At 38.2% G+C, this 13,101-nt stretch overlaps 1 protein-coding gene across 6 annotated transcripts in view; it reads left to right on the top strand.

Moving 5' to 3' along the window:
* The window catches only part of rho-5 (rhomboid-5), a 318,955-nt gene that overhangs the window by 73,423 nt on the left and 232,431 nt on the right, over window positions 1-13,101 (top strand). For 4 of the 6 annotated variants that reach the window (XR_008407475.2, XM_053780640.2, XM_053780642.2 and 1 more), the window contains exon 3: window positions 3,229-3,249. The exons of the other annotated variants lie outside the window; for them this stretch is intronic. Coding sequence is in view for 3 of the 4 variants with exons in the window: in XM_053780640.2 (XP_053636615.1) it covers window positions 3,229-3,249 (21 nt within the window). In the remaining variant the exon portion in view is untranslated. The remainder of the gene's footprint in view (window positions 1-3,228; window positions 3,250-13,101) is intronic. 6 annotated transcript variants of the gene reach the window in all.

Raw genomic sequence — 13,101 nt, 5'->3', positions numbered from 1 at the left:
CCAGGGATCGATCCCTAGTATGGGTGGAAACATTAAGATGTGTTTCCTTAAGACACCTCCTGTCCTTAAGACACCTCCCTGTTCACCTGTCAGTAAAATAGGTACCTGGGTGTTAGTCGACTGGTGTGGGTCGCATCCTGGGACAAAATTGCCTGAAATGCTCTGCATAACAAGGGGCTTTCTACATAGTAGTATGTCATTGATGTCAGCTAGGCCTGTATATCTTGTACATGTACTAGTAGGAATAAAGATTATTATTATTATTAAGGGTAGGTCAACTCAAAACTGGCCACAGATATGTCATACTTGAAGGTTACCTGAAGGTTTCCTGAAGACAGTTCCAAGAATTTCCACCTCTATGGCCTGGTCCCAAACCAGGCCTCTTAGTTACTGACCTGATTAACCAGGCTGTTGGTGGTAGCTGCACACCATCTAGTGTAAGTACCACACCCTGGCTGATCAGGAACTAACTTGTGGAACTTGCCCAGTTCCCTCTTGAAAGCTAGGCACCTGTTGGTAATTCATCCCATGTATGAAGGGAGGGTGTTAAAGTTTTGATTCCTTAACATTTAATAAGTCAGTTTCTTTAGTGTACTCATCTCTGCCTTCCATTATAAGTACTGAATTTTGCACCATCTGCTGAGCTTCTTGCTCTTGCAGGTAGTTAATTTGGTGTGCAGATTTGGGACCAATTCCTTCAGCATTTTCCAGGTGTACAGTATACTTCAGGAAGTACCTGACTGAATTTATATGGGCAGCAAAGCTTCTTTGTGCATTTGCAGTTTTGTATTTCCTAAAATGGGTTGTCAGTGTGCAGCAGCAGTATTTCAGTACAGAGAAAACAAAGTGATCTGAGAATATTATCATTGGCTTGGCATCTCTTGTTTTGAAGGTTCTAGTTAATCTGCCTGTCAAGTTCCTTGCTTATGTAATAACAACACTTCTGTGGTCTTTGAGTGTAAGACCTGACATTATCTGTTGAATGGTTTGAGTTTGTGTTATTCTTTCTTTCAGTTTTTATAATACATGCTGATCATCACTAATCCACCACCATCAGGACCTGTAGAGTGCCAGATTAGTGATTTGTGCTGAATTACAGAGTGGTTAGGGTAGAATACACTTAGCCTAACGGCGATATTTATGCATCAGCGATTTCACCCACTTTATGCCCTATTTTTGGCCCATTCCATTGTTCCAGTCTACCAAACTCATAGCTATTTTACTAGTGTATTCTTTCTATTCTGTTGACTGAGTACAAGAAACTGCCTATTTACCTATTTCAGCTACCCAGTAAAGTGGTCAGAAATTGGTAATTTATCTAATTTCACACACTTTTCAAGAGATGCCAATTTCAAAATAGGGTCCAGAATAACTCAAGAAATTATAATGACATGATTGCAAACCATGCCACAGGAAAGGATAGAACCCGTGATCAGAGAGTTTTATGACTCTCTGATTGTGGTTTCTATCCCTGCCTGTGGTATTGTTTGCAGGGTCCAGAATAAACAATGCAGACATTCCTGGCACTAAAATAACATTTTCTCTGTTCATTAGTCACATCTCCAGGTCCCTCTTATATTACACTTGCTTTCCATTTTGAATTTTTATTCACACAACAAATAGAAGATTTACTGTTATGTAGACTACTGCATTATTGCAATAATTGTATAAATAATGTCAAGTCATTCATGACTGTGTATTAGACTGGCCAGTTGGACACATATTGGACAGTAACGTCATTTGTTTACTTTTGAACATTGGCGAATATCAAACATTTTCGCTAGTTTGAGCTCAATTTCTAGGTGCTTTCTGTCGTGAATCCAATCAAAATCATATCTATTTCTGTAATATATCTTCCATTCTATCAAATGAGACCAAAAATGTGAGAATACAACCATAAGATCCATATGAAAATAGACCACAAAGTCGGTTTTACACCATAAACACAGTTGCAGTTTTTTCTACTTATGCACTGTGTGCTGCAGGATTTTTTTTATATAGTGCACACTTACCACACAGACCTATTCTTTCATATGTAGGCTCAAACTTACCGGTCACAGCTATCTGAGTGAGCTGAGATCATGGCGACCTACAGTGGCTTCAAAGCCACCTTATCTTTTATGGACAATGTATGGTGTAGGTGCTTTACACAACGAGAAGCATTTCTTTTATTCATTGGAACCATGGCTTGGACTAAAAGTGAGCAGGTTATAACAATAAATGGAAAAAAAGAAATTGGTGTGACTTATGTAGCAAGTAGCGCCACCAAACAGTAGCGGCTGGTTGGTGTGGCGACCCCCAGAAATTTGAAATTATGCTAGCTGAAATTAGTGCCGGATTACTGATGGAACCAGATTACTGATTGCCGGATTAGTGATGGCTGACCTGTAATGACATACTAATAATATCTTTATTTCTACATGTATAAAGTATACATAGGCGTAGCTGACATCAATAACGTACTACTACATAGAAAGCCGCTTGTTATGCAGAGCATTTATGGTGAATTAGGTCAGTTTTTGTGCCAGGATGCAACTCACACCAGTTGACTAACACCCAGGTACCCATTATTACTGATGGGTGAACATAGGCAACTGGTGTAAGAAACATGCCCAATGTTTCTACACTCACCGGGAATTAAACCCAGACCCTCAGCACGTGAAGTGAGAGCTTTTGCCACCAGGCCATGGGCCACCAAGTTTAAAGTTTTGGTTTGTTTTATACTCCAATTCCATATTTTGTTCAATTTTTCTAAAGGAAGTAGCTCGAGTTTGTCCTCCTTGAATATCCTAGATGTAGTAACCAAGTAAACTTTGAGTATTGACTAAAGTTATGAAATCTTGATTGAGATAGATGCTGAATGATAGACAGTACAGTACTTATTATGGACTATTATTATTGATTTCAGAGTCCCAGTATTAAAAAATGACACTATTACTTGAGTTATAATTTTTTTTGTTGTGATCTGTTGTCAGTGGTTAGAGACAAGTATGAGCATATTTTCCTTAGTGTTGAGGCACAGTCAGCTCTGTTATAAAGCTCTATATAGGACATTTTTAATATATGCAGTTGAAAAAGTGTAATTTTGAACGTACTTTTTAGCTGCATTTATAAAAATAATTCCTCTATATAGAGGAGCTTCACAGAGAGTTGACTGTACTTGCATAGATATAATGCAGATACTGCATTAGTTCCATTGTAATTATCTAATCATGTGATCTATCTCAGGGTCTCTGAGCAGTCACAGAAGTAAGTTAATCTTCATATTCTCTCTGCCATCCCTCAGTGTGCTCTGCAATTTCATCCCCATTATCTTGATATGCCTTCATAATAAACTGACATTCCATTCCTTACTATGTTTTATAGCATCCCGCTCCTGACTGTAACATGGCATTCCATCCTAGACTGTATTATTGTATTACATTTCTGACTGTGTATTGCAGTATTTCCTTTCCTGATGGTGATATCTGATACTTAATTTTCTTTTACCCTCACTTTGTTTTTATTCCACCTTAATTTGTGCAATTTTTATTCATGGAATGTGCGCTGTGATATTTAATTCTCTGAATGTGTCCTCTGATGTTTCTCTGAATGTGTGTTCTGATACGTCTCTGAATGTGTGTTCTGATACATCTCTGAATGTGTGTTCTGATATTTCTCTGAATGTGTGCTCTGATATTTCTCTGAATGTGTGTTCTGATATTTCTCTGAATGTGTGCTCTGATATTTCTCTGAATGTGTGTTCTGATATTTCTCTGAATGTGTGTTCTGATATTTCTCTGAATGTGTGCTCTGATATTTCTCTGAATGTGTGTTCTGATATTTCTCTGAATGTGTGCTCTGATATTTCTCTGAATGTGTGTTCTGATATTTCTCTGAATGTGTGTTCTGATATTTCTCTGAATGTGTGCTCTGATATTTAATTCTTTGAGTGTGTGGTGTGATAATTAATTTCCTGAATGTGTGCTGTGATATTAAATTAGTTAATTGTGTGCTGTGGTATGTAATTACCTGATTATGTGTGGTGGTGTTTAATTCCTTGACTTTTATATTTTACCTTGATATGGCTGCTTTTTTCATTAAACCCTCAAGATTTGTATTCTGATAATTTAATCTGCTGTTGCTCAGGAGATAATTGTTTACTCACATCTGCTTTATTTTGGCCTCGTTCTGTCCTTGGTCTGAATTTAAGAGAATCTCCAGGTTTTACAAGAACTATAATTTGCATTTGCTTTGTTTATGGTACATACATTCTTTTTTATATTACAAGAGGGTAGAATAATGTATGTCTTAGCAGGTAGTTAAATTAACCAGTAGAAGAGGGGTTCATGGAAGTACTATATTCGTACAGTACTTGTGTGATACATGCCATTCATTATCAGATGATTGATTATTCAGCGTATGATGTTATCCGGTATTCTTGTTTGGTCCAGTGAATAAAGAATAAAAATTGTATTTTTTTTTTTTTTTTTTTTTTTTTTGCAAAGGTTACAATGTGTAATTACAAGTTAGGTTTGTTAAGTACAGAGAAAGCCACTATCATGCTGGGGCATTTCAGGCAGGCTAATCCTAGTACATAATAACTACTTAAATCTAGAGTGGTTAACTTTTTAATAAATCTTTATTTAATCTTAATATTAATGCCAGGTAGTCAAGGTGGAGATTTATAAGAATAATAATCTTGAAGTTGTACATAATAAAAACAATATTACAAATAATAGTTCAAGCAGTAATATTTCATGGATTGGCAGATGTTTAATAGACTAGAGGTCATATAATATAATATTTGAGAGAGTTGCTTCAAACTGATTAGAAGTTGTTTTGGCTTGAGAGATGAGATGATTTTTAAGCATAGCCCTAAATTTTTGTGTAGTCAGGGGATCCTTTACTGGTTCTGGTAGTGAATTCCAGATCTTCGGGCCCTTTATGTGCATTGCATTTTTGCATTTTTTTTTTTTTTATGTCTTTGCAGACAGTACATTGATATTTTATATTTACAATAGTGGGTTGCAATGCAAAGAGAGCCTCTATTATGCCTAGGCATTATGGGCCAACTTAACATTATTGGCTTACAGACTACTTAACACTAAGGATTTTATCATAGTTGTATAGTAGAACAGTAATTATTTTATAGTTGAACAGTAGATTATTAATTATAAGTGAATTACATTTGTATAAGACAAAGGATATATTCATATGGTCTAAAATGCTTATTGTGGAAAACAATGGTTCAATTATATTCCTGTCAACAATGGATAAAAGTTTCAAAGTGATTGTTGAAGTTATGATGTGGGAGTACATAGGTGAGTATGTGTGTACTGAGTATTTAGCATTTAGTCTGAGGTGATTAAGTGGCTTTTGAGAAGTCTTAAACTGATTTTCAGACTGGGTTACTTTAATATCTTCCGGTAAAGAATTCCATATTTTAGGGCCCTTTATGTGCATAGAGTTCTTACACAGTGTGATAAGGACACGAGGTATATCAAAAAGAGATGTGTGTCTTGTATTGTGGTCATGTGTCCTGTTTAAGTTGGTGAGGAGAAGTTTGAGTGGAGGGTTTATATTTGTGTGTATTGTTCTGTGTATGTAGTAGGCACATGAATAAGTATGGATGTTAATGGTGAGCAGATTCAGACTTTTGAAAAGTGGTGGAGTGTGCTGGCGGGAGTGGGAATTCGTTATCATTCTTACTGCTGCCTTTTGCTGAGTTATGAGGGGTTTTAGGTGATTGGATGTTGTTGATCCCCATGCACAAATTCCATATGTAAGATAAGGGTATAAGAGTGTATGGTACCGTGCCAGGAGAGCTGATTGTGGAACGTAGTACCTTATCTTTGATAGTATGCCTTCAGTCTTGGAGATTTTCTTGGTGATTTGTTGTATGTGTGGAACTTAAGGCTACTGTCAAGGTGGATACCTAGGAATTTTCCCTCTGTGAGTCTTGTGACTGATGATCCATTTAGCGTTATGTTAATCGGATCATTTGCAGCTTTGTTTCCAAACTGAATGAAATAGGTTTTATCAGTACGTATTCAGGGTAAGTTTATTAGTCATCATCCAGGCAGGTATTTTCTGCAATTCGGCATTACTATGTTTGCTAGTATGACTGTGTATGAGTGGGAAAAGACATATGTAGTGTCATCTGCAAATAATATGGGTTTGAGTAGCTGTGATGCATTCGGTAGATCATTGATGTAGATGAGAAAGAGGAGTGGTCCAAGGATGCTTCCTTGTGGGACTCCTACTGTGATTGGTTGGGTGGAAGAGTTTGCATCATTTGCATACACATATTGAGTTCTGTTACTAAGGTATGATTTTAGGTAGTTGAGGGAGTGGCCTCTGATACCATAGTGCGTTAATTTGGAGTACAGCAGTTCATGGTCGACTGTATCGAAAGCTTTATGTAAATTAATGAAAATGCCCAGCGGGACTTCTTTCTTTTCAAGTGCGGTATATATATTAGTTCTAGCTTGTGTATGATAGCATTATTCATCCTTTTATTATTCCTGAATCCAAACTGACAAGGGTTTAATATGTTGTGTGAGACGAGGTAGGAATAGATCCGTCTGTGCATTAATTTTTCAAAGATTTTAGAGAGCAGTGGTAAGTTAGATATTGGTCTATAGTTATTCAAGTCAGCTTGGTCACCTCCTCTGTAGATCGGAGTGACCCTCGCTATTTTGAGGATTGTTGGGAAGGTATATGATTCAATGGATTTGTTAAAGAGCGTTGCAATAATTGGTGACAATACTTGAGAAGCTTTTTTGTACATAAAAGCAGGCAAGCTGTTTATGTCTCCTGCCTTGTTTTTAAGGGTGTTTATGATGAGTGTAACTTCTATGGGGTTGGTTGGAGCTAGGAATAGCGTATTTGGGTAGGTACCTATGAGGTAGTAATAAAGTTGGTAGAATTACCGACAATATGTAAAGGAAAAGGACACAAATGCAACTAATGTGACATTTTTATTGTGGCAACGTTTCGCTCTCCAGGAGCTTTATCAAGCCGTTACAAACAGTACATGGACACAGAGGGTATATATAGGCTCAGAGTGAGGTGCAATACTAGTGGTAGTAGTAGTAGTAGTGAGATCAGTTGTAGTAGTAGTATTAGTAGTAGTAGTATTAGTAGTAGTAATGCAATATGTAGAACAGCTGACTCGCACAAGAGTAAAAGGACATAAAAACTATAACTTGGGTAACATAAAAATAGGTTAGACAAATATTTCTATTGGAGTCTGGATAGAGAAGGCATTTCAGTTTAATGTGCTATGTGTATTATTAACAGGAGAGACTATGTGATGGCAGGGTTTACTGTTTTCAGGAGGATTCTTGCTAAGACTTCAGAGATGGTGAAGTTGCCTTTGTTTTGTTTAATTGTATTAGAAACAGCTATTAGTGAAGATTCAAGACACTTGCATTTTCGGAAATTGGCTTCTTTGATCACTAATTGGGCGTCCCTGAATTTCATGAGATGATTGGTGGAATTTCGGTGTTGTACACAGGCGTTGTTCAAGTTATCGTTCCTACACGCGTAAATGTGTTCATTGAGGCGGGTGTCGAGGTTTCTTGCTGTTTCACCTACATAAATCTTGTCGCAGCCTCCACGGGGTATAGTGTAAACCCCTGCGTTGACTGGTTTGTGGTGCTTGGATTTTGTTCTGGTTAGGTCCTTTAATTCTTCCCAACAGCCAGGTTGCACTGAATGTTTCTAAAGTACTTTCACAAGCTAACACCAGAGTCACCATCGCTTCCAGCACTTCAATAAAGGATCTAACCAGAACAAAATCCAAGCACCACGAACCAGTCAACGCAGAGGTTTACACTATACCCTGTGGAGGCTGTGACAAGATTTATGTAGGTGAAACAGCAAGAAACCTCGACACCCACCTCAATGAACACATTTACGCTTGTTGGAATGATAACTTGAACAACGCCTGTGTACAAAACCGAAATTCCACCAATCATCTCGTGAAATTCAGGGACGCCCAATTAGTGATCAAAGAAGCCAATTTCCTCAAACGCAAGTGTCTTGAATCTTCACTAATAGCTGTTTCTAATACAATTAAACAAAACAAAGGCAACTTCACCATCTCTGAAGTCTTAGCAAGAATCCTCCTGAAAACAGTAAACCCTGCCATCACATAGTCTCTCCTGTTAATAATACACATAGCACATTAAACTGAAATGCCTTCTCTATCCAGACTCCAATAGAAATATTTGTCTAACCTATTTTTATGTTACCCAAGTTATAGTTTTTATGTCCTTTTACTCTTGTGCGAGTCAGCTGTTCTACATATTGCATTACTACTATTAATACTACTACTACTACTACTACTACAACTAATCTCACTACTACTACTACTACCACCACTAGTACTGCACCTCACTCTGAGCCTATATATACACTCTGTGTCCATGTACTGTTTGTAACGGCTTGATAAAGCTCCTGGAGAGCGAAACGTTGCCACAATAAAAATGTCACATTAGTTGCACTTGTGTCCTTTTACTTTACATACCTATGAGGTAGTCTGATGGACGGGTGTTTAATCTTGGTATTTTGTTCGCTAGATTTTTACCTATGGTGGAGAAGAAAACATTGAGTCTGTTTGCTGTTTCAGTAGGTGTGAGTAGGAGTTCATCTGATTTTGTTAGATTGATTGTTTTGTTTTTGGATAACTTTTTATTTCCAAGAATTTCAGATAGAGTTTTCCAGGTTTTTTTCATATCACCTTTGATGTTATGTAGTCTGTTTTCATAATACAATTTTTTAGATCTTCTTATCAGGCTGGTAAGTGCTGACGAGTAACGTTTAGACTGTTCTCTAGTTATTATACCCATTCTTTACTGTTTTTCATATTTTTGCTTTGTGTTAATGGATTTGAGGATGCTTGGTGTTAGCCAGGGATTATTCAGTCTCTTTGCCGTGATCTGTTTAGTTTTATGGGGGCAGTGTTTGTTATAGAGGCTTTGGGCTTTTTTTTAGAAAATTATTTATACATTCATTCATATCTGTATATGTTTTGAGCTCATTTTGCCAATCGATGTTATTCATAGCTGCTATAAAGTTGTTAACTGCTGTCTCGTTATGTAGTCTGAAGGTTACTTTAGTGATGTCTTGTGGCAGTTTGCCCAGGTTAGTTATGAGAAAGGTTTTGTAGTAGTCTGTAGTGTTGTCTGTGATTATGCCTGATTTTAAAGGGGATATGGTGTTTGTCCAGATGTGGTCTATTAAGGAGATGCTTGTGTCGGTGATTCTTGATGGTTTAGATATTGTTGGTAGCAACAGGCAGTTACTCATTGTGTTTGTGAATTTGGTTGCTTGTGGGTCCTGGTCGTGTAGTATATTTATGTTGAGATCTCCTGTTAGTAGTAGGTGGTCTTTATTCATGTGTGCATCAGTAATCATGTTTCCTAGTTTTTCGCTAAAGTGGTAAATGTTTGACTGTGGTACTCTGTATATGTTTATAATTGTGAGGGTTTTTTGCAGGTCTTTTGATTTAAATTTGACTATGATATATTCTCCATGTTCATCCCTTGTGCAGGATTTGTCGATGCATTCGAGTTGATTTGAGTAGTACATATATAGCTGTTCCTCCCCCTTGCTGGTCTGTTCTACAGTTGTGTATGACCATGTAGCCAGGAATGGTATAGACATCTGTAATATCAGGCTTAAGCCAGGTTTCTGTGAGTGTGATGATTGATATATTGGAATGAAGGGAACTGAGTAATGCTGTGAGGTCATCATAATGTTTGCTCAAGGATCTGATATTGTAGGTAAAGATGGTTATGTTATTGTTTCCACTGAGTAATGTCTTTGCTTGGTCTGCTGTATAGTAATTACAGTTACTGTTTGATTCATGTATTTCATTTAGTAAAAAGTTTACATCACGATCTATGCCTGTAATCATAGGATGAGAGTAATTTTACAAAGTAGATTCTCTGAGTAAAATAATTTTTTTTTTTTTTTTATTATCACACCGGCCGATTCCCACCAAGGCAGGGTGGCCCGAAAAGGAAAAACTTTCACCATCATTCACTCCATCACTGTCTTGCCAGAAGGGTGCTTTACACTACAGTTTTTAAACTGCAACATTAACACCCCTCCTTCAGAGTGCAGGCACTGTACTTCCCATCTCCAGGACTCAAGTCCGGCCTGCCGGTTTCCCTGAATCCCTTCATAAATGTTACTTTGCTCACACTCCAACAGCACGTCAAGTATTAAAAACCATTTGTCTCCATTCACTCCTATCAAACACGCTCACGCATGCCTGCTGGAAGTCCAAGCCCCTCGCACACAAAACCTCCTTTACCCCCTCCCTCCAACCCTTCCTAGGCCGACCCCTACCCCGCCTTCCTTCCACTACAGACTGATACACTCTTGAAGTCATTCTATTTCGCTCCATTCTCTCTACATGTCCGAACCACCTCAACAACCCTTCCTCAGCCCTCTGGACAACAGTTTTGGTAATCCCGCACCTCCTCCTAACTTCCAAACTACGAATTCTCTGCATTATATTCACACCACACATTGCCCTCAGACATGACATCTCCACTGCCTCCAGCCTTCTCCTCGCTGCAACATTCATCACCCACGCTTCACACCCATATAAGAGCGTTGGTAAAACTATACTCTCATACATTCCCCTCTTTGCCTCCAAGGACAAAGTTCTCTGTCTCCACAGACTCCTAAGTGCACCAATCACTCTTTTTCCCTCATCAATTCTATGATTCACCTCATCTTTCATAGACCCATCCGCTGACACGTCCACTCCCAAATATCTGAATACGTTCACCTCCTCCATACTCTCTCCCTCCAATCTGATATTCAATCTTTCATCACCTAATCTTTTTGTTATCCTCATAACCTTACTCTTTCCTGTATTCACCTTTAATTTTCTTCTTTTGCACACCCTACCAAATTCATCCACCAATCTCTGCAACTTCTCTTCAGAATCTCCCAAGAGCACAGTGTCATCAGCAAAGAGCAGCTGTGACAACTCCCACTTTGTGTGTGATTCTTTATCTTTTAACTCCACGCCTCTTGCCAAGACCCTCGCATTTACTTCTCTTACAACCCCATCTATAAATATATTAAACAACCACGGTGACATCACACATCCTTGTCTAAGGCCTACTTTTACTGGGAAAAAATTTCCCTCTTTCCTACATACTCTAACTTGAGCCTCACTATCCTCGTAAAAACTCTTCACTGCTTTCAGTAACCTACCTCCTACACCATACACTTGCAACATCTGCCACATTGCCCCCCTATCCACCCTGTCATACGCCTTTTCCAAATCCATAAATGCCACAAAGACCTCTTTAGCCTTATCTAAATACTGTTCACTTATATGTTTCACTGTAAACACCTGGTCCACACACCCCCTACCTTTCCTAAAGCCTCCTTGTTCATCTGCTATCCTATTCTCCGTCTTACTCTTAATTCTTTCAATTATAACTCTACCATACACTTTACCAGGTACACTCAACAGACTTATCCCCCTATAATTTTTGCACTCTCTTTTATCCCCTTTGCCTTTATACAAAGGAACTATGCATGCTCTCTGCCAATCCCTAGGTACCTTACCCTCTTCCATACATTTATTAAATAATTGCACCAACCACTCCAAAACTATATCCCCACCTGCTTTTAACATTTCTATCTTTATCCCATCAATCCCGGCTGCCTTACCCCCTTTCATTTTACCTACTGCCTCACGAACTTCCCCCACACTCACAACTGGCTCTTCCTCACTCCTACAAGATGTTATTCCTCCTTGCCCTATACACGAAATCACAGTTTCCCTATCTTCATCAACATTTAACAATTCCTCAAAATATTCCTTCCATCTTCCCAATACCTCTAACTCTCCATTTAATAACTCTCCTCTCCTATTTTTAACTGACAAATCCATTTGTTCTCTAGGCTTTCTTAACTTGTTAATCTCACTCCAAAACTTTTTCTTATTTTCAACAAAATTTGTTGATAACATCTCACCCACTCTCTCATTTGCTCTCTTTTTACATTGCTTCACCACTCTCTTAACTTCTCTCTTTTTCTCCATATACTCTTCCCTCCTTGCATCACTTCTACTTTGTAAAAACTTCTCATATGCTAACTTTTTCTCCCTTACTACTCTCTTTACATCATCATTCCACCAATCGCTCCTCTTCCCTCCTGCACCCACTTTCCTGTAACCACAAACTTCTGCTGAACACTCTAACACTACATTTTTAAACCTACCCCATACCTCTTCGACCCCATTGCCTATGCTCTCATTAGCCCATCTATCCTCCAATAGCTGTTTATATCTTACCCTAACTGCCTCCTCTTTTAGTTTATAAACCTTCACCTCTCTCTTCCCTGATGCTTCTATTCTCCTTGTATCCCATCTACCTTTTACTCTCAGTGTAGCTACAACTAGAAAGTGATCTGATATATCTGTGGCCCCTCTATAAACATGTACATCCTGAAGTCTACTCAACAGTCTTTTATCTACCAATACATAATCCAACAAACTACTGTCATTTCGCCCTACATCATATCGTGTATACTTATTTATCCTCTTTTTCTTAAAATATGTATTACCTATAACTAAACCCCTTTCTATACAAAGTTCAATCAAAGGGCTCCCATTATCATTTACACCTGGCACCCCAAACTTACCTACCACACCCTCTCTAAAAGTTTCTCCTACTTTAGCATTCAAGTCCCCTACCACAATTACTCTCTCACTTGGTTCAAAGGCTCCTATACATTCACTTAACATCTCCCAAAATCTCTCTCTCTCCTCTGCATTCCTCTCTTCTCCAGGTGCATACACGCTTATTATGACCCACTTCTCGCATCCAACCTTTACTTTAATCCACATAATTCTTGAATTTACACATTCATATTCTCTTTTCTCCTTCCATAACTGATCATTTAACATTACTGCTACCCCTTCCTTTGCTCTAACTCTCTCAGATACTCCAGATTTAATCCCATTTATTTCCCCCCACTGAAACTCTCCTACCCCCTTCAGCTTTGTTTCGCTTAGGGCCAGGACATCCAACTTCTTTTCATTCATAACATCAGCAATCATCTGTTTCTTGTCATCCG

This window comes from Cherax quadricarinatus, chromosome 26 (genome assembly GCF_038502225.1).
Source record: "Cherax quadricarinatus isolate ZL_2023a chromosome 26, ASM3850222v1, whole genome shotgun sequence".
In the NCBI taxonomy this organism is placed as follows: Eukaryota; Metazoa; Arthropoda; class Malacostraca; order Decapoda; family Parastacidae; genus Cherax; species Cherax quadricarinatus.
The sequence above is the reverse complement of the archived record's forward strand: the minus strand, read 5'-3'. Positions and strand labels throughout refer to the sequence as shown.